General features: G+C 38.3%; 1 protein-coding gene across 3 annotated transcripts in view; it reads right to left on the reverse strand.

Moving 5' to 3' along the window:
- Positions 1-11109: 11109 nt before the first annotated feature.
- The window catches only part of MDM1 (Mdm1 nuclear protein), a 29133-nt gene continuing 17541 nt past the window's right edge, over positions 11110-22701 (reverse strand). For all 3 annotated transcript variants that reach the window (XM_067697263.1, XM_067697262.1, XM_067697264.1), the window contains 6 exons: positions 21423-21716; positions 20283-20395; positions 20090-20187; positions 14876-15128; positions 13195-13254; positions 11110-11955 (listed from right to left, as the gene is read on the reverse strand). In XM_067697263.1, coding sequence (XP_067553364.1) covers positions 11843-11955; positions 13195-13254; positions 14876-15128; positions 20090-20187; positions 20283-20395; positions 21423-21716 — 931 coding nt within the window. In that variant the 3' untranslated portion in view covers positions 11110-11842. The remainder of the gene's footprint in view (positions 11956-13194; positions 13255-14875; positions 15129-20089; positions 20188-20282; positions 20396-21422; positions 21717-22701) is intronic.

A 22701-nucleotide genomic window follows, 5' to 3' on the forward strand; every position in this document is an offset into this window, starting at 1 on the left:
GTCCATTTCTCCACGGCATGGAGAGGAACACACAGGCTTTAGAGTTAAAAGAGCTGGGTTTGGATTCCAACTTATCTCAGCCTCAATTTTCTCACTGGCAGATGGGAGATAAACTCATAAGACCATTCTGAACATTTAATTGAATAACGTAAGCAAAGGACAAGTCACGTAAAACCCATTGATTCCTGTCATTTCGCTTCTAATAATGGCTAGCGTTTACTGCATGTTTGCTGTGTACAGGGCACTGTGTAGGAACCCTCTATGGACCTACTCAATTAATCCTTGAGGGAAGAACAAGGCTTAGAGAAATTCAGTATCTTGCCTAAGAGATGACATCAATATGTCAACGCAGAAAATCTGAACCCAGTCAGTCAAACTCCACAGCTCAGTTGCTTAACCACTGCACCACCCAAGCATTTTCAAAAAGAAATCACAAGTTAATTAATACTGTGTTGCTTTTACTTATCAAACGTTTAGAACTTTTACGAGAAGACTTAGGGAAGTGATTCTCAACCAGTGTATGCAGAAACAACCCAGATAGTATTACGACTTTCTTAAGAGTTCAAGTGGTGTGTATAAAGCTCAGGCTAGACGTCATGGTGCTTAGACGTGCAAAAAAGCCTAGAAGTGCAAAAAACACGGTTTTTCTCTATAATGGAACTTCACTTTCAGGTGGGTGATAGAGTGGAGTCAACTCCAGGTGATCAGAATCAATTAATCCCTCCCACTTATCTATTACATCTGGAGTTATCTCCATGTCCCTGCCCACCAGTGGGAGCAGGGAGGAACCTGGTCCTCTGTGGTCAGCTGTCCATCTTGTATCTACTGAGAGACAGATCTTCCTGACTGATCATTGATCATCAAAGAGCACAGGCTCAGCTCCATTTCAATTGCTTGAGTCCCTCTTGAAAATACAGGACAAATTTGAGCATCTCCCCTGTCCCTCTGTGGCCATGGGAAATTCTGGGATGCTGTCTCATAACCTTTCTGCAAAGACAATACACAGGCCACAGAGTCATTTCTATTTTTTGCTAGACATGGGGTGGACATGAGACAGATTTCCAAAAGTTTCCACCTCGCTGGATACTACCCAGGAAGTGAAGCAGAAGTCCCCTTTCTTCTCAGTAGATTCCAAACTAGTGGTGTGCTGGTAATTGTTTAACAATCGGTTCTCCATGGAGAAAACCTTGATTTGTCACAGTTGCCAATTCTGCAGTGTAAATACTCCTACTGTGGTCGATTCCAAGCTGTCAACACGAGAGCACTGAACATGGAGTTGGGAAGAGATGCCACCATTGGCTCTCATGAGCAGGTACAGCGGCTCCAGCACACCATTGCCCCAAGCTAACAAATGTCCACAATCCTCACTCACTCACTCAACCCAGGGCTCCATCTAGAAGAGTCTCTAGGAGGGGCTCCTCCTCAGGAAACCCCCAACCTCCATCCCCTCTCCTTCCCTTTTCCATCCCCAGTTTGGCCACTTTGAGTCTCTCTCAGGGGCTAAAAACATTCAGTTTTATCTTTTGAAAAAACCCAAAATAAAATAACTCTACTACTCCCATTATTCAATGAAAATATAGGTAATACTAGCTTATGGTCTAGTTAGTGCTGAATTGGGAGAAAAACAGTTTAACAGAAAATACCCGGTTGGGGCGGGGAAGTGGGAAGGATCTATATTTACTATATCAAAATAATAGCTCACTACATTACAGAGAATTTCCTCACCTCCTACACTCCCACCAGCACTGCCTGCCAAGGATTATACCCCCTACCCATTCCCCAGGTGATGCAGGCATGATGTGGGTTTCAGTAGATGCTCAGGCTACAAGCTCAGGTGTGCAAGAAACACAATTTCATTTTTTTCTCGATTATGAAGATTAACTTTTTTTTTTCAGGATGGCAACACGACCAATCAATAAATATAAAATGTATACATTCTTTGACCCCCAAACTTCATGTTTTTTTGATATATACCTGTTATGGGCTGAGCTGTGTTCCTCTCCCCTACCCACCAAAATTTTATATGTTGAAGTCCTAACCCCCAGTACCTGAGGATGTGACTGTATTTGGAAAGAGAGTGTTTTGAGAGGTAATCAAGTTAAAATGAGATAATCTGGGTGGGTCCTAATCCAACATGACTGGTGTCCTCATAAGAAGAGGAGATTGATACACAGGGAGATACCATGTGAAAACATGGGAAGAAGGTGGCCATCTACAAGCCAAGGAGACACACCTCAGAAGAAACCAACCTTGCTGCCAACATGATGTCAGACCTCTGGCCTCCAGGAATGTGAGAAAATTAATTCCTGTTGTTTAAGCCCCCTAGTCTGGGGTAATTTGTTATGGCAGCCCAAGCCAACTGAAAAAGACTTGCACTTTTGACAAGGCAGGTATTTGTGGGACAGGACTCAGACTTGTAGAACTTGACTTCAAGGAATCAGGACAGAGGACAGAAGAACACAGCACTGCAGCAGACACTAGGCACTTCCCTCTACCTACCCCTCCACCTCTTAAGTGCACACCTTGGCCTGAGGGCTATCTCATCCCTTCTACACAGGAGTTGCCAGAGCATTGATGCTACTGATGCTTATTCACTTTCCTCTCCATCCTGCCTCCTTCAGTCAGTGACTCCTTGGGAACTCCTTCGACCCTCAGCGCTCAGATACGAGCTCCCAGAGTTTTCCCAACTGTGCTGAGCTCCAGTCACCCAGCATGGTAGCTGGTTTAACAATATACCCCTTTACTGGATGTTTCTCTGAATCTCCAGGGTAGGTGCATTGCTGTAGTTGCAGGCTTCCGTGTGAACAGCATCCTCTCTCTTCTCTTTTTTTAAACTTCTCTTTCTAGTCCCATTTGGGTGGGTGGTAGAAAGGAGTCAGAGGAGATGATGTTCGAGGTCCAGACAAAAGGATGCCAATGAGCTGCTGTGCACCTCTTAAGGTTGACCCTCCTTGGCCCTTGGGCCACTGCCCTGACTTCCTGTCTCACTTGCTAATTAAAAATGTTTTAAATGCTAAGTGAGAATAACTTTCATTCCTCCCAGCCTCCCTCATTTCCAATAAAACTGAGCAATTTTAGGAAGTGAAGTAGAAAATAATCATTATAATTTTTGAGTTCTATGTGGCAGCATTAAGTGCTTCAGGTGCACAGAATTACTTAATTTTCACAGTAACAATTTGAAATAACTTATGCTTATTACCCTATTTAACATACTCATCAACTGGAGCTCAGAAATTAGGTAACTTGCCCAGGATCACACAGCTAACAAGTGGCAGAACCAAGATTCCAACATCCTCTCGCCTGACCCAAGAGCATAAGCTCTGTTTAAAATGAATATTTGGGAGTGTTTCTTTTTTCCAGCTTCATTGTAGTCTTGTTACAATTGTTAAAGAAAATCTACTGTAGGAAGACTCGTGGGGATTGCACCATTCACCCAGAGAAAAATATGGTAATATACTCCAACACATTTGACCTTGTGTCCTTGCCGCATCTGGATTTGAGATGGCCTGCAAAGGCCAAGGAAAAAGTGAGTTCTAGAGTAACCGGCACCTTGGAGCCCAGGAAAACCAGAAGGCAGAGACAGGGCAAATGTTCTTTAAAGCAGCTTGATTTGACAGAGGAAAAAAGATGCAAGACTTGTTATTTCTATCTTATTTAGTGTGCATAAAGTAACTGAGGTAGTGTGTTGGTATCATCAGTAACATACATGCAAACACATAGGTACACACACAAACCACTCATACCATATTTTACTGTAACTGATGAATTTGTTATTAGCAACTAGGAAAGAGTTGAACAAAGGGAACCTGACACAGGAAAAAGGAAGACTCGCTGGCTGGTTACGATGCCCTCCAGAGAAGGAAACGGAAATTAATTGTTACAGAAAATTTGAAATCCATGAATCATGAGTGGAAAATGATTTTTCTCCTTATATGGAATTAACAAAAAACCAATATCTAAATGTCTGGTAGATTATTTTGTAACTTGCAACTGTGACTTGTGTTTATCTTAAAGAGACACTAGGATTAACATTGTGCATAGCAGAAAATATCTGTGGAATTTTTGCATGCAGTTTTAATGAATGAATAAATGAATATAGTCACTAAATTTATAAAATAAGGATTGCCAGATTTTTAGGAGCTTCTCTAATCAAAAGTGTTCTGCTTCTAAGGTTTTCTAACATATTATTTAAATAATTAAAGAACTGTATGTGTTGATATTAGTCTTTACTGTCTTTTTTATATTCAAATTATAAACACAAACCTAAATTAAAATTTTTTTAAAATTTTTCTTCTTGGTCCTCACATGTTGATTCTGAATGATGAAAAAAACTGATTATGTTCTTAGAGCCTTGACCTGTGATGTTTTTAAAGTCTTGGCAGCTACAATTCACAGTAATTAAAGTGATCAGGCTGGAGTGTTTGTTAATGCCAGGTTATACTCTCAAATTAGTATAGTACTTTGGACGTTTCATCTTTGCAAAATTACAAGTTAAACCTTATTACTGGTTCTTTATGGAACAAAAGTGTGAGTATTGTCATACAAACCTATTTTCAATTTTCTTTGGTTTTTTTCCAGAACCTTAACTGTTTTGACCTGAATAGTTTTTAACGGGAACATTAACTGCTAAGGTACTCATTGTGGGCAAAATTTTCCTGGGTGACATGCTCAAAGTCTGACTGTAATTGAATTTATGAGTGTAATGTTTCTACATTTTCCCATAGTGTGTGGCATTTAGGTTATATTTCCTTCTTGAAGTTACAAAACTCTGAGTTTTTATTTAATTCATCTCCAAAAAAATAATAACTTGTAGCAAAAGTAGGAAATCTTTGATATTGACTGTGCATTCATTCAGAGACCAACCTTGCCTATCTTTCCTTTCATCAGTAATTATCGTGGGTCCTTTATCTCTGCATGTCTGGCTCATACCTGATAACATCTCCAATTCATGGTTCCTCTAATACACTTTGCATATACCGAGTAATTGATTCCACCTTCTAGAATCGCTGAGTCACAACACTGTAGTCACAGACTTCTTTGCTTTACCACATAACGGAAATAGACAAATCATGTCAGCACCCCTGCCCCAAACTGCCTCTGTGTGAGCTGAATGTAGGTCATCGCACACAGGGCTGTGATGCGAGATGCCACGATTTCAGGATACACTGCCTCTGGCTTTTTTATTTAAATTCAGCCTCTCTAAAACACACCTTTCCCCTACCATTGTTTTAATGAAAATTTGCCTTCAAAATAACAGAACTAACATTTCCAGTTGAATTGTAACCGAATCCAGGTTTGGCTATCCACAGCTCACATGCCAATAATTGAGAGGCAAATGTCAGTAGAAAGGAAAGATACTTTAATCAGAAAACCCAGCAATCTGGGGAGATGGTGGACTCATGTCCAGAGACAAATTCCAAAGATTCTGCTCAGCCATGACAGTTTTTAAAGGAAAAAATGGGGGGGGGGGCGGGGAAGAATCTCAGTGATTCATCGAGGCAGGAGGTTAGGTTCTATATCATTCTCCATTGAGTGTAGACTAGCTGACTCTCTCTTCAGAAGTTGTCTTACCTGTGTGATCTGCCTGCAGGATTGCTTAGGGGGCTGCTGGGGGTAGAGAGCTAATCATTTTTTAACTGCTTATTTCTTCATTCTTCTTTTTATCTAGGAAAAGAATCAATAGTTTAGGCAAGGCATGGTGTACGTTCAGGAGAGCATAAGTCAGGAGTTAGTTTCAACTGCTTAGTGATCTCATTCCTATAATTAGGTTTTTTTAAGGTTAGAGGGGAATAGAAATGGGCAAACAGGAAAGGGGCAAAGAGCTGCTTTCAATTCCCCACTATCAAGCATCATTCCATTTCCAAGGGATTAAGGGGAAGGTCTATCTTCTGTAACATCTTCATACTGACATAGGGCACCATATTCTCAAGAGTGGAAGATGTCAACCTGGGTCTGTAGCATCTCTTTGCTGACAATTTTAGTTGCCCGCTTACATATATGGGCAGAGCAAGCTACAATTATTTTGATGCCCACAAAGATATAGATTACTATGAGCAGTAATGTTAATCCCATTCTCTTGAGGCCAGTTTCTTGGAACTGTGCTAGCCATAGATTCAGAACTACTCAAGATGAAGAAGCTTATATCATGACTACAGTCTGGTCATCAGGCAGTTTTTTGTTTGTTTGTTTTTCTTTCCCTTGGTGGCAGTTATAGTATCTGTAAAACAGCTCAGGAATGTGCATCAGACACTGAGTCTGTGACTCTATTGTCCTAATCATTAACTGCTCAGTTTTGTACTTGGGGGGGAGGGAGGTTCTGCTTGGTTCCAGAATGACATTTCGGTAACATACATGAAACGTCTTTACAGACCTTAATCATAAGTTTTGTAGATGAGAAACAAACTCAAAGGGATTTAACCAGCTTACTCCAGGTTGAGTTGGGATTCAACCATAGCTTATTATAACCCCAAAGCCAGTGGTTCCCAAACTACCTGAATATCAGAATCACCTGAGGATGACACATACAGATTCCCAGGCTCAATTTCTGGATAATTCTGTGGGTGGATCATGGGTAGTGTCCCTGTATAGTCTAGTATCTGCTATTTGTGGCTTATTTTTATTTTCTAGGTAGACTTCAGCCAAGAAAGGAAATTAAACCAAAGTACTTTATTTTTATAAGCCAAGGAAGATGTGAATGGTTTAATAAATCTCATAGCTTATCTTGAGCTGCTCTTTTCTTCTTCCTGAAATGGATCATTTTCTCTATCAGGCAAATGATATGGAAAGAAAAGCAGAGACTGATGCAGTGGCTGCCATGGTGAGCTTGTATACTGCCTCTGGAGGTAATGGGGAGGAAACCCTAATCTATAGCATTTGTCAATTTCTGTGGTGTAAATACTCCCACCATTTTCAAAATTGTCAATTTCAAACTACTGATGGTTTAACAACCTGCTCACAAAAGTTCTGAATATTTAACAATTGGCCCAAAAGCCAGCTTCAGGATAGGATACTACTGGGTATAAAATACATAGGGGGGAACTGAAAAATTTCCCAACATTATCGATATTGTCCACTACATGGCTCGAATTAGTCGCGTGGTCCGAGTTGGTTGTGACCTCCCCAAACATCAGTCTATCTGTTGCTCTCCTGCTCTGACTTCCAAAGGGACCTCGGTGGCCCCGCTCCTCATCTCTCACTCAGTTTCCAAGGACATGCTCTGATATGGGCCTGGGGAGTAATGAAGCCACGGAAGGGACTAGTGGGTAGGGAGCATTTAGTGGAAGAGAAGTGGATGCTGTCTTTAGGAAGACTACTCTTTCTTCTTACCTGCCTTATAGCAGGGGCAGTACAGCAGGCGAGCCACCCTCTGCTTGAGAAAGGCTTCTATCCTTAGCAGGCCTTGCAGGACAAGGTGGGAATGACACATGAAACAGAGTTTAAGGGAGCTTGGCTCTGAATCTGAGAGGACCAAAAAGGGCTGGGTGTTTCTGTGCCTCCACAGGAGAAACACGCATAAGTCCAAGTCAGAGTACAGGATCAACATTAGCGAAGATACCATAGTGAAGATACCACTGGCTTGATTTTAATCCATGAGTTAGGCTAGAGGGGCAGGCTGGTTTCCCAGGCAGGGCACAACCCTAGCTCATCCAATGACAGAGACTGTTCTTTTGCCTGGAGTAGCCTTTGTGCCACTGACTCATCTTAGGAAACAGCGACGCTGGCAGTTTGACAAAGACTGGGCCCTGAGCACGCTATCGTGACTAATGCCACCACATGGAAAAGGACCCAAAACATATTCCCAAACCAAATGTAAATGATTCTAAGATCACTTACCGTTTTAGATGATTTGTTCCTTAGGTAAACTTCCAGAAGTTGTGATATTTTGGGGGTGTCTACAACTGCAACAAAGGTACATAATCCATCCTTGAGCTCCCTGAGTAGCCAACTGCAACACTACTTATATGAGAACAAACTTTTTTTGAATGTTAACTCACTTTTACTCTGGTTCAGTCCATTTGTACAATAACTCATTGCCATATACTCTTTTTCCCGACTAGACATAAAGACGTTTAATTTATCTTCTAAGATGACAAAGTTAAATTAACTCCCAAATGAATCAACCAGAGAGAAATGAATCACAGTAGGACTCACAATTTTAGTATAAACTCTAGAGCAGGCAGCGTGGGTAGATTTCAAGTAAAAAGACCTAGATTTACTCCACCAGCTGTCAAGTCTTGGTCCAGTCATTTAACCTAAGAGGGTTTTCCCATCGGTAAAACCAGGATATTTATACTTAAATCTCATGGTAACATTTCCTGCCATGTACTAAGCATGTTTATCATGTTCTTTGTCCTTAATCCTCAAAATCATCCTTTAAGAGTGCTTAACTTGGAGTTCAGACTCCCACACAGAGATCGAGATGAGATCCAACATGAACATGCCTTCCCGTACACGTGTATGAAATTGAATTGAACAAAGTCTCCCATATATGTGTGTTTGTGCATTTTTATCTGGGTTCTCAGCCAGGGACACATGAGAATCTCAGGATCTGGGGTGAAGATGGGGGTAAGGAAGAACAGAGGCAGTAGGTGTGCTACTTCCATTGTGATCCTGACATTTGCTCCCCTGTCTAGTTTGTGAGATACCAATTTTGACAAAACGACCAAACCACCAGTTTATAACAGTGATTTGGGTGTGTACCATATACGTAAAGTAGAAGTTATATTAAAGATGAATAAAAATGGAATTACCTAGGATTTTCCAGAGAAATTAAAGCACATGTCTACAAAGATTTGCACACAGATATCAAATATTCATTATAATCCGAAACTGCAAATAACCCAAAGGTCCACTGTGAATGAGTGGATTAAAAGGAAACATAGGTGCCCAACACATAGATGACTCTCAAAAACATTCTGAGTGAAAGTCATATATAAAAGATAGTTCCATTTATATAAAATTCTGTGGGACTTCCCTGGTGACACAGTGGTTAAGAATCCGCCTGCCAATGCAGGGGACATGGGTTCAATCCCTGGTCTGGGAAGATCCCACATGCCGCGGAGCAACTAAGCCCGTGCGCCACAACTACTGAGCCTGCGCTCGAGAGCCCGGGAGCCACAACTACTGAGCTCACATGCCACAACTACTGAAGCTCACGAGCCTAGAGCCCGTGCTCCACAACAAGAGAAGCCACCGCGGTGAGAAGCCCGTGCACCGCAATGAAGAGTAGCCCCTGCTCTCCGCAACTAGAGAAAGCCCACGCAGCAACAAAGAGCCAACACAGTCAAAAATAAATAAATAATAAAATTCTTGTAAACTAATTTATACTGACAGAAAACAGATTAGTGATTGCCTTGGGGACCAGGGGTGGAGGGATGGACTGAACTGCAAAGGGAAATGAGGAAACTTTTTCCATGATGGAAATACAATGTATCTGGGTTGTGGTGTTGGTTTCACGATGTACACATTTTTTCCAAACTCATTGAGCTGCAAAATTTTTAATAACTGCAGATTATACATAAGTATGCCTTAATAAAATTGATAAAAAATTGAATTAACAACTCCAACTCCTAGATGCCAGCAAATCTCATGGAGCATTTCTCGAGTAATTAAAACCACTCACCAACTCAAATGCACGTCCTTTGAGTTGCTCTTTTAGGGAGAATGATGAAACAGTACTGATCCCTCAACACTATTCTCTCCCTTGGGCCTCTGAATAGGGCTTTTAAGAGGCAGTCAGAAGTATACTGCAAAGCTAAAGTGTCATGCGGAGGCTGGGGTAATGACCTCAGCCTCATGATAACCATACCCTAATCCATCTTAACACCTGATAGACCAAGTTCATGTGGTCTGACTTATCCAAAGGGTATATCCAGATTCTACACTCTGTGGCTTAGGTAAAACAGACTGTGTGTTATGCACAATTCCCTGCAAGCAAGCTATAATTCCTCTCTTTACTGTAGATCACTGGTCAGCCATTGAAAACTCTATGCTAACCAACTAAACTAACAAGCTTTTTAGAAAGAACACAATGATACGTCTAAGCTTCCAGAGAAATAATGTTTCAAATTTATTTTACAATATGCCTCAGTACACATTTGTATAGAAGCCAAGATGATCTGTGTTCTGTGTTCTAAAATCCAATTATACACTAATTTCTAGTTTTTATTTCCATCTTTAGTGCCTTAGTTTTTAAATTAACAAACGTTTTTAAAAGGTCTGTGAAATGTAAGCAAATACTTTGCATGACCACAGTTCTTTATAACCTCATGGTAACATAAGATCTTTAAGACTTATTGTCAATCAGTGATTTGCAAAAACACTCGACCAAATTAAGCACTTTAGAACAGACTGTTCACTTGCTTTCTAACCAACAGGCATGAATATTCTGTGTATCATCTTCAGTACCTTCTATCTATTGTAAATATTTTATGAAATCCATACTTTTTAGAAAATTAAGTTTATCATGACCTGCAAGATAAAGAGTAAGACCACAGAACATGTCCTAAGAGTAAAGAAGTATAGTCAAAAAGTTTGTGTTAGGGACTTCCCTGGTGGCACAGTGGTTAAGAATCTGCCTGCCAATGCAGGGGACATGGGTTCCAGCCCTGGTCTGGGAAGATGCCACATGCCACGGAGCAACTAAGCCCGTGCGCCACAACTACTGAGCCTGCACTCTAGAGCCCATGAGCCACAACTACTGAAGCCTGCACGCCTAGAGCCCGTGCCCTGCAACAAGAGAAGTCACCGCAATGAGAAGCCCGTGCACCGCATCGAAGAGTAGCCCCTGCTCACTGCAACTAGAGAAAGCCCACGTGCAGCAATGACCCAGTGCAGCCAAAAATAAATATGTTAAAAACAAAAATGCTTAAAAAAAAAAAGTTTGTGTTAAATTTTTAAAAAATGAGTTTGCCTTGGAAATTCTACATTTTTCCTACATTTGTGCAAAAACATTGTGGACTCAGTTTTGCTGCATTTGGACCAAGCTGCAAAAGAAGTATGATATGTTTAAGTTGTTGTGAGTAGAATGTTTTTAAAAAATAATTATTTGTTCCAGATAATAACTTTCTAGAGAAGCCAAACCCTTGAAACCCTTGAAACAAACAGAACTGAAACACTTGATCAATTTTTATTTCAAAATGTCTACAAAGTTATAATTCTCCATTTTACAAATAATTTTTCAAAATTCAGACATTATTCAAATGTAAGCCAAAGTCCTTATACAAACAGAATACACACAAAGATCAAAAATATACATATTCTCTCAGCAAACTTTGTTACATAAATAAGTATATACAAAAGCTGGTATTTTCAATCTAAAGAACAATTATTTTAACACTGTAACCATATACAGAAGGTACTAAAATAAAAATAAACACCACAGCAAAAGTTAAAGGAACAACAAACTCATTTTATGACATCTACAACTGTAAACATACATAAAGCCAATCTTGGGGGGAATGTATACTTCACACTTATATCTTAATTTTTACTTCACTTTATTCATTTTTAAGAATATTCTCTGGATAGGTGAAATTCACAATTCTACCAGCTACCCCTGACACCTAATACAAGTTAGAACATGTGAAGAACTATATACTCTATGTCTTTGTACTTTGGGACAGATGCAAAACGAATTCTTCAAAAGTTAAATTTTTATGAACCTATGTTAAAAATTTTCCAAGTAAATTGAATTGGCTATTGAAAAATCAAACAATTCTTTTTAGGTAGGAAATGTTAGAAAAAAATCCAAACACTTGTAGTCTTAACATAGTAAAGCAATAAAGAAGATTATGCCAGTGGTTCCCCTAGATAAAAACAATTTAACTAGGTGTATGTCTAATTACGTTTTGCCCCAGAAATTCTCCTTCCTTCTCTGAGCTCGTGACAGAGTTTGAAAAGCCCGGAGACTAGAAGCTGCAGAGCGAGCAGAAATCTCCGACAATCTGTCCTCATCTGCAACGAAAGAATTATATTCAGTACAAAAAATATGTCTTATAAAAATACTATGTTTCAAAACATTAACAGCAAATTAAAAGCATCAAGCTTTGTAATGTCAATATTGACTCTGTCAGAAACCAGTAATCTATTAAAATACAAGATATCAACATTTTTAGGATAGTTCATAGTAATTTTCCAAGTTTATCATATTTAGAAATCAAACATTTTAATGTTAAATGAGCATTCTGTTTCCTTCCTGAAATCCCACTATGTCATTACCTAAACACTTGGCCTGTGATTTCAGTATTACTCGGAAACAGTTCATCATCATATTGTCTCGTCCTACTTTAAAAAGCACAGCTGTTTGAGCAGAACTTTAATGTTTTAAAAATGAAATGCCATACCTTAACATGGTACTCACATCACATTTCTAAAATAATTTCACTTAATGTAGAAATAATGTCTGACTTTAATATGCTACCCTTCATTATTAGTGAAATTCCACAATCGGAGCAAGTAAATCTCTTATCAAGTTATTTGTAAACACTGTTCTTCCATTAAAAAGAAAACAGAACTGGATTCAAAGTGTCCAGATATTGGCATTTCAAAACATAGCAACTTGATTTCCAGCTCACTGAATTCTGAAAAAAGTCTCAAACTTGCTAAGAGAAAACCTTTAATGTGTGTGAAGCTATAATACATAAAGTATTAATTCAAATTTAATTTCAAATTCAAAATTTATAAATTTAGTAATTTCATACTTCTTAGGGTGCATTTAAAATAGTAATTTCAATTGTTCAACACTGAGAATTCAAAATTCCTCCTGCCACTATTAGAAGCAAATGAATTTGTCAAAACGAAAGAAAAAAAATTCATTTTCCCTAATTATATATATTTTAAGAATATACAGACATATGAAAAAAATGATGGATATAATGCTAGGCTGAATTCCTGAGCCACCAGCTACCCAGGCTGTAAAACAGAGTACTGACCTTAGGTGTGATGCTAGGCACAATCTCTTGCCAACTGTTTGTTTTAAAAAAGATTCTTCAAGGCTTATTTTCCAGTTTACTCATTTATAAAATGGGGATAATTTCACCCTCTTCACAGGGTTTCAAGGTTCTAATGAAATGACATCTGTGGAAGTACTTTGTAAACTATAAAGTGCTAACCAAATGTAAGATCATACTATTATGAACTACTATATAATAAAACATTATACTTTTATCTTGTGTTCTTTGACTATTAAAATACCTTCATCATTAAAGGCTTCTTGCTGGGGTAACTGGAAATTGTTCATCCTTGATTTTCCCACTTAAAAAAAAAAAAAAGCCAGAAGAAATTATCCTTCAAAGCCACCCAACAGTGTATCTTATTTATAGTCAACTCTAAGTGAAGGTAGGCTGTCAGAAAATTTATTAATTTTATAACTTTAATAGAAATTACTGCCAAAGGGCCATTCATTAATTCATAATGTACTTAGCAAATATGTAAACAAACAATGGATAATCTCCTGGGATTCTTTTCAGTGAAAATACTGATCTATTCTAACTTTAAAGAAATACAGTAAGCTTCTCTTTAAAGATGGCAGCTGGACTACACACATCTACAAAAGTGATATAAACCCACAGGACAGCGAAAATGGGAAGCAAGAAAACAGCAACAAAATTTTGGAAAGTGGGAAGCAAATGGAAGGGCAGTGAGTATGTGGTCATCATAGCCAAGTGAGCTGAATCCTTGGCAGCAGAGGAGGGATACCAAGAAGCAACCAATTTGCTCCCCTGATGGCTGGGGTTTTGGGAGTTCTGAGTACCACTGAGAGTTGGAGCGAAGGTAAAACTGAGTCAGGAATCTAGTTGAAAGTCTTTCTACAAAAGTCTGCCAGATCCTTCTTCAAATTTGTACAGCAGGGTAACTCTCCCAAAAGAGGAATGGAGGTCTCATTGCTGGAGAAGGTTTATCAGAGCTACTTTGACTGAAGGACACCGGATTCAACTGGGGGCACATATTCAAAATAGGGGTATTATATATATCATTTATCTCCTCAAACAGATAAAACATGCCATCCATGAAATAAGAACTGGATGCTGTATAAAAGGAGTATGTAGTGTTTAAAAAATCTTAGAAATTAAAAATATAGCAAAATATCATTTAAAAACTCAAGTAGAAGATAAAAATTAGTGACCCTTTCAAATTAAAACAAAAAGACAGACATGGAAAATAGGAGAGGTAAGATAAGAAAATATCATGTTCAACACGTCCAACATCTGAAAAATAGTAGTGCTGGAAGGAAGAAATAGAAAGTGGAGGGGAAGAAATCACTGACTAAATAACTTGAGAAAATTTCCCAGAACTGAGGAACATGACTTTTCAGATTGAAAAGGTCTAGTGAGTACTAGCAAAATGAATGAAAAGGGACCCACTATAAAACTTCAGAGCACTGGGTATAAAGAGAAGATGCCAAGAGCTGCCAGGAAAAAAAAGAAAGCCACATACAAAAGATCAAAAATAAAAAGAGCTTCAGACTTCTCAGTCATAATAGTGGACGTTAGAAAACAGCAGAGCAACACCTAATAAAACCAAAGGAAAATATTTTATGACCTTGAATTCTACAACCAGGCAACATTTGGTAATGTCTGAAGACATCTTTGGTTGTCACACCTGGGGAAGAGGTGCTATGGCACTTAGTGAGTTGCCTGGATGTTTATGGGAAAGAACATGAGAGACACCTCACACTTAGACCAAAGTGAACTTGGGTACAGCACAACTGAGTGTTCCAGAGATGAGATTTTTTTCTATTTAAAGAAATCTATTACATTAACTAAAAAACTAAATAACACAACTTATTAATACATAGTATATACTCAGAGCCTTTGTATCTATCAGTATAACACTTTCATTTTAATAGACAAAAAACTAAAATCCAAGTAATTACCATTATGCTGAAATTCTGGATCTCTCAGGGAGCCCTGAATTCGACGAGAAGGATGCCAGTAGGATGGGGCACAGGGTGGAGATGGAGACTGCCCAGGTGTGTTAGTTGGATTTTCTGGAATTTTTGAAACTGGAAGAGTTGTCTCAGCAAATTTGGGGATATTGGGTTCAGAATCTTCCCTCAAAGGCAAGGGATCAATTGTTTTTAGACCAGCAGCTGGAGAAGTCAGGAGGGGTATAGCACGACTTTCTTTCTAAATGACAAAAACAAAACAAAATACGTATATGCGTGTGTACATATATAAACAAAACAAACATTTAAACACACAAAAGTATATAACCATAAAAGCAGTAGGAAAAAATATGGGGAAAATTTATGTAACCTCCATGTGGGGAAGGTTTTATAAGCCTAACAACCGATATAGACAAAGATATTTAGCTAAGTAAAAACAAAAGATATGTAAATATTTAAAAAATGAAAGAAAAATGACAAACTTGGGGAAAATATACAACTTACTGGACGGACAATGAATTATTATCACTGTTACATAAATATTTCTTTAAAAGTAGTAAGATAAACCTAATTTAAAGGTAGAAAAAGGATACATGTCAGCAATTCATATACATACAAATTACAAATAGCAAACATATTCCACACCTCACTGATAATCAAATAATTACAAAATAAAAGCAATGACATAGTAATTTTTCACTTACCAAATTACAAAGATAAATTAAAACAAACAAACAAACTATAATACCCTGAGCTGACAAGGATGCAGAAAACTGGCACTCTTATCCAGTGTTACTGGTAGGACAACCTTCCAGGGGAGCTGGCAAAATATAGCAAAAACCTTAATACTGTGGCTCTTTGACCACACAATTAATACTTAGGGAGTATTTACATAAAAATAGGTAACAACAATATGAACAAAAATGCAGGTAAAGAATGGATTTCTTTAGAGCATTTTTTCAAAATAAACTAAAACTAAGAAATAACAACAATAGGCATCTAGTTTTAAAAAATACATTTCAACAATGAGCATCTAGTTAAAAAAAAAACTATAGTATAACTACAGATCGTACATCATATCACAATTAAAAGTCAGATTATAAATTAATGGTATGGATGTATGTTCACAATACATTGCTAGGCAAGAAAAATGTATTATGAAAACTTATCTACAGTATAATAAACAAATACACTATATATCTAAACTCAAATTCAACAACGGATGTTTCTGAACAGTAGGTATGAATTACCTTCTTTTTTGGTTTGCTCAGTATTTTCTGTTTTTCCACAATGATAATATATCATGAATAGAAAAGTCCCTGTATAATTTTACTTTTGAGGAGAATGTAAACAAGTAGTATCAAATATAGCCCCAAACTTTCCTGATCATTCCTTGTAATTGTTGCCTTTAGTTATTAACTTTGAGTTTATCAATGTAATGTTCAAAACATTGCTTTCTGACCTTAGGCATCATTTTCTGCAATTAGAGGGCTTATTGCTTCAAAGGGGAGATAGCCTGGGGTCTCATCCAAAAAACAAATATTTTTAAATCAAGATCTAAGATAAAACCACAAATTTTCCACTTGCTTCCCTTTTTTTTTTTTTTTTTTGCGGTACGCGGGCCTCTCACTGTTGTGGCCTCTCCCTGTTGTGGCCTCTCCTGTTGCGGAGCACAGGTTCCAGACACGCAGGCTCAGCAGCCATGGCTCACGGGCCCAGCCGCTCCGTGGCATGTGGGATCTTCCCAGACTGGGGCATGAACCCGTGTCCCCCTGCACTGGCAGGCGGACTCTCAACCACTGCATCACCAGGGAAGCCCCTGCTTCCCTTTGTAATTACAAAAATCTCTTATGAAAATCGTTCTTTTGGTTTTTTCTTTTTGTATACATATATGTAGAATTTGGAACTTCTGTCAAATTGGTTTCATTACTGTTAAAACCTGAATTAAATCTATAGAATATTTGTAATACATGGGGTTCCCAGGTTTAATTTGACTTTATGATCTGTTCTTGAACCTAAAAGCCTCCTTATTGGCCTCACTGCTTCTACTCTCCCCCAGTATAGCCCATTCTCCACTGAGTAGCCAGAGTGATTTTAGTTACCAAGTGTATCAGAGATCTATATCTGCTTTACTGCTTAAAATCCTCCAAGAGCTTCCCAGTGCCATTAGAAGAACATCCCACTCCTTACCCAGCTCCCTTGCCCACTCCCTTTCCACCCTCATTCCCCACCCTCTCCCCTGCTTTCTCCAGGCTCCAGTCACACAGACCTTTTTACTCTCGATGAAACGCTCACTGTTGTTCACCTGCACTTGCTGTTCCTTCTACCTGGAAAACAATCTCCAGCCCAGATCTCTGCATGGGCACCTCCCTCATCAGCCAGGTCTTGCTAAAATGTCACCTCCTCAGAGGTGCCTGTCCTGATGACCCAAACTAAAGCAGTCTCACCCACCCCTTGGAGGTCGTTTTCAGTTTTATTTAATTGATAGCACTTACTACTATCTGAAATTCTTTTTTAAAAAATCATTTGTCTACTTCTCCCAATGAAAATGTAAGTTCCACGATCGCAGGAATTTTATCTTGATTACCAATGAATCCCCAGATCCCAGAACAGTGTTTGATACATAGTAAGAGCACAGTAAATTCTGAACTGAGTGAATGAAAACGAAACTCCTGATACTCCCCTCCAAAGATGGCTTTCGTGCAGAGTTCTCTTACTCAGTGCGTGGCACTCTCCATCAATCCTGCTGGGCAAGCCAGAAACCTAGAAGTCATTATCCAACCCAGCTCCAGGCCTTTACATTGTTCCCCTTACACAATTCTTCAGTTTCGCTCACGTCTATGCCCACCCTCTTTAGTCCAAGCTATCACAGCTCCTATCTGGACTACTGCAATGGGCTCTCAAAGGTATCCACAGTCCACTCTTGCCTTCCACGGCAGCCAGAGAGATCTTGCAAAACATAAATCAATCACAACACTCTCATATTTAAAATATTTCAGTCGTTTTCCCTTTTACTTGAGATGAAAGAAATTCTCAATATTGCTGTCTCTTCCAGCCTCATCTTGCTCCTGCTCCCTGCCACACACTGCACTGGTCTTTGTTTCCTAAAACTCTATGTCCATGGGACTTCCCTGGCGGTCCAGTGGTTAAGACTTCACCTTCCAATGCAGGGGGTGTGGGTTCAATCCCTGGTCAGGGAGCTAAGATACCACATGCCTCGTGGCCAAAAAACCAAAATATAAAACAGAAGCAATATTGTAACAAATTCAATAAAGACTTAAAAAAAATGGTCCACATCAAAAATAAAATTAAAAACAAAAAAATATGCCCTTTCTCTCCACGGAACTGTGGCATATGCTATGCTTCTCCTCCCCTCCCTTTTTACCTGGTTAACTCTTCTTCCTCTATATCTCAACTCAATTATGACTTCTTCAAAGAAGCATCCTTGACTTTCAAGAAGCTTCCTGATCTCCATGACTAGGTCAATTCCTTCCAGGACAGCACTATATACTTCTTTGAAACTATTATTAGTTTTAATTTTACTTTTTTGGGGGTATGATTCTCACAAGACTGTAGGTTCAACAAAATCATGTACCATGTCTATTTTTGCTCATTATCACAACCACAGCATCTAGCATGTAAGTAAATGGATAAGAAACATCTGCTGAATGAAGTGAGCTAACATACACTTGGGTTTTTAATATCATTTTTAAAATGTACAGATGGTACTTGACTATCAAACCAATATCATGAGAATTCTACTCTCAAGTCTTGTGAGACAGTGTTGTTTAGGGGTTAAAAATGTGGGCTCTGAGAACAGACTGCCTGGGGACAAATCCTACTCCACCATTATGAAGACTGAACAAATTAACACATGTAAAGTACTTAGCACAGAGCCTAGAACATAGTAAGTGCTCAGTAAATGCTAGCTATTATGATCATCCCCACAGAAGTTCCCCAAATTGCTGCTGCCCCACAACACTCCCACAATTCAAGGTGAAAATATTTCTGGATAATATAATATAGTCTTCCTAATTCCTATGGTAAAAAAAAAGAGATACAGAATGATATTAACCAAGGGCAACTGAATGACAGGGATAATTCACTGCAAACTGAATGACTTACAGATTTAATGTTATTGTAATAGTAGCTTCTGTAAGAAAACAAAGGAAAAAAACGACTGTGTTCAGTGAGTTTAATGACTCCTCTGCCTACCAGCAACCAAGGGGTAGACAATGGAAAATAACCAAATCTAGCTCCTGGTACAGCTACTGCTATGATCCAAATGACCATCAACTCTTGCCTGGATATTGTAACTGACTAACCAGTTTCAAGCCCTTGCTCTTGCACCCCTACTGTCTATTCCCAATACAGTTGCCAAAGTGACCTTGGAAAAACCCAAGTCAAATCATATCACTCCTCTGCCCCTCTAAAGGCTTTCCATTTCATTCAGAATAAAATTCAAAGTCTTTGCTATGACCTATAAGGCCCTACACAATTGAGTTCCTCATTATGCCTCTGACCTCATTGCCCATCCTGTTCTCCCTTTCTTGCTCTCAGCTCCACTCCTGCCTGTTCCTCAAAGAATCAGGTACCTTCTCACCTGGAGGACTTTGCACTTGCTATTCTTTTTGCCTGGAATGCCTTCCTAGATATGCATATGGGTCAGTCCTTCACCTGCTTCAGATTCTGCTCAAATGTTACCCTCTCAGTGAGAACTTCCCTCGCCACTTCCTACTCACTTCCCCTGCTTTATTTTTCTCCTTAGTTCTTATCACTATCTAAAATACTATGCATTTTACCTAGTTATCCTGTTTATTGTCTCTCTCCTCCACTAGAATGTAAGTTCAGTGAGGGCCAGGATTTTTACCTGCTCCTTTCACTGCTACATCTCTAGTGTTAAATCAGCATCTGGAACATAGCTGGAACAAAACTGCCACAGAAGATGCTCCAATAGTATTGTTTTTCTTTTCTCTCTTCCTGTTGTCACTACTGACAAAAATTGAAAGTATAGCAGAAATACAGTGCCACTACCCAAAAAAACAATTCAATGCCTTTGCCTTCTGAAAGTAAGTTAAGAGCATCATCTCCATATATGATAGGCAGAATTTTCTAAAATCGGAACCTCTCATTCACTTATTGCATGTGACTAAAATAATCATTTCCTGAAGAGATGTTTTTCTCCAAAATATAAATATTTACCTTCCTAAAAGTTTCTAAGCCATCCTGAGAGGACATTCTTTTTCTCTGTTCTGCAACTGAAGGCTTCATTTTAGATGGAGACACTAAAACAGCACCACCTGGAAAAATGCAAAAGATGTTATATTTTGATTAAACTAAATTATCATGTAGAGAAAGCAGGTGAAATAAGAACTGCACAGTGTTTGCCTGTTACCAACAGCTGGAGTGGTAAGATCGTGATGAGTCCTCTGGATTCCACCAAGTTCTCTTAGCTTCGGAGTAGGAAGCCTGCCTCCTTTTCCTGAGGACACAGAAGACGACTCTGACCTACAAGTTAAAACAATTATGAAGCATGTCCTCCGGAAAATATAATAAAAAAATACTTTGCCATCATTATGCAATTAAACTATAAACCTATAAGAGAAGGCCATTTGTTTCTGAAAAAAATAAACAAATCTACGCACAGTTAAGAGTAACTGAATATTGGAAAAGAGTTAAGATCACTGCAAGTCAGCAACACACCAGAGAATTCTTCCATTATATCAGAACCTAACTTCCATATTAGCTGCAAAACTCACGAATGAATGCTAAGGGCATTGGACTATGGACAAAAAAATACCATAACCAATGGCAGAGAACCACTCCCCAAAGCATTCTGCATATAAATCAATGGAAATTAGCTATTTGCAGAAATCACTTATTTTATTAAAAAAATTTTTTAACATCTTTATTGGAGTATAATTGCTTTACAATGGTGTGTTAGTTTCTGCTTTATAACAAAGTGAATCAGCTATACATATACATATGTTCCCCATATCTCTTCCCTCCTGCATCTCCCTCCCACCCTCCCTATCCCACCCCTCTAGGTGGAAACAAAGCACCAAGCTGATCTCCCTGTGCTATGCAGCTGCTTCCCACTAGCTATCTATTTTACATTTGGTAGGAAATCACTTATTTTAATATTAAAAAACATCTTTTCTTTCTTTTTGGTAGTATAACCATCTGATAGTAAAGAATATCAGTTATTTTCTTCAAGTCACAAAGTCATACTTCCAGAGATATCTAGCAAATCATAATTAGGAGGATATAAATGAAAATAACCCTAACTACTTCCTCCCCAAGTAGCTCAATGTTCAAGTGTTCAACTACCAAGTAGTGGTGACTCAAATACCTGAGTGAATCAAATTATATAAACCATAAAGAAATGCCTATTTCGTGACATTAAAGTAAAATCTGCTCTTTATTAGTCATAAAACCAAAGTGTAAACCACTATAATTAATTAGTGACAAAACGAAATACATATTAACTGTGAACAATAATGCGTCTATATACTGATTAATTTAAAACGCTCACCCTTCTTTTATTTTGTCTGCTTTAGATTTTTCCTGTACTTCCAACTTCTCTAGCTCTCCCACATTAACCTGCTTGTCCCTTTCCTCCTCTTCCTCCTCCTCTCTTGGCTGTTTCTGTGTGTCTTCAGTGGTGTTCTCTGCATCCCAAGCCAGACGCCTTCTAACAGGTATGGGAGCATCTGACACACCCAATTTCTCTGTGGTAGTTTTCTGGGGCTGTTCTTCCAAGATAGGTCTTTTTTCTTCTAGTTTTGTAGAAGGATATTTCTGCAAAGTCTTATGGCTTGTAGGATCTCTGCATAACAAAAATAAGTTTTATTTTAAATTGAGTAGTTTGAGGTTTCTAATTGATACTTATTTTAATAAGTCCGTCATTGCCTTCCATCGTTCACAACTCTGTTTCCCACTGATATTGCCTTGCCCAGATACTGAAGAAAAAAATCGAATTAAGAGTTCATTTTACAATAGAAGTTAAAGTTACAATCTATTAAAATATTCCAAAATAAATTATATTTATCTCCTTCTACTCCTCCCATCACACATATATGCCTGCACCACTGCTGATAAAACTCACATGTATCTCTCGAGTGGCCTCTGCATACATAAACTAGGACCCCCTCACATGGTCTAACTTGTTCAGTTACTCAATTAGGGTTTGTGCACAAACTCATGTGTACTTATGGATCAAATAAGCTGATTCCAATTTTATATTTTAGATATATTAATCTTTTCAAGTCACTGTTAACAGATTTTGTGATGAACTTTTAAAATCAGATGTCACATAATTAGAATTTATAGTTAATTTGGTATGTATGGCTACACTAATACACTATAAAAACCAAAAACTATTTTATTTGCTACAAATCGATGTGCTATTCCTCTTAGAAACAGTTTAATTGTGTTCACTTTAAAACCCAAAATAGCAGAGAATTCTTCCATAGAATCGGGGTGGAAGTTCCATATTAACCACAAAAATCCATTAATGAATGATAATGGAAATGTACTAATAGATAATATTCTCTAAGTTTTTATTATTGTTACCTTTTTCTTTTTGTTTTACTTTTTAAAGTTTTTTACGTCTACTGTATAGTCATCCCTAGTCTACTCTTAATTGCTAAGAAGGAATTTTATAAAATCCAATCTTCCAGATTTAAATTATGTATTATTTCTACCCAAGCGTGTAAAGCAAGTATGTATAGCTTTACTTTTCACAGAGAATAAACTAAAAATAATGAAATGTAATAAGTGGCTGGTATATTTCCATTAGACTAGACGACTTT

This window comes from Pseudorca crassidens, chromosome 11 (genome assembly GCF_039906515.1).
Source record: "Pseudorca crassidens isolate mPseCra1 chromosome 11, mPseCra1.hap1, whole genome shotgun sequence".
Classification (NCBI taxonomy): Eukaryota; Metazoa; Chordata; class Mammalia; order Artiodactyla; family Delphinidae; genus Pseudorca; species Pseudorca crassidens.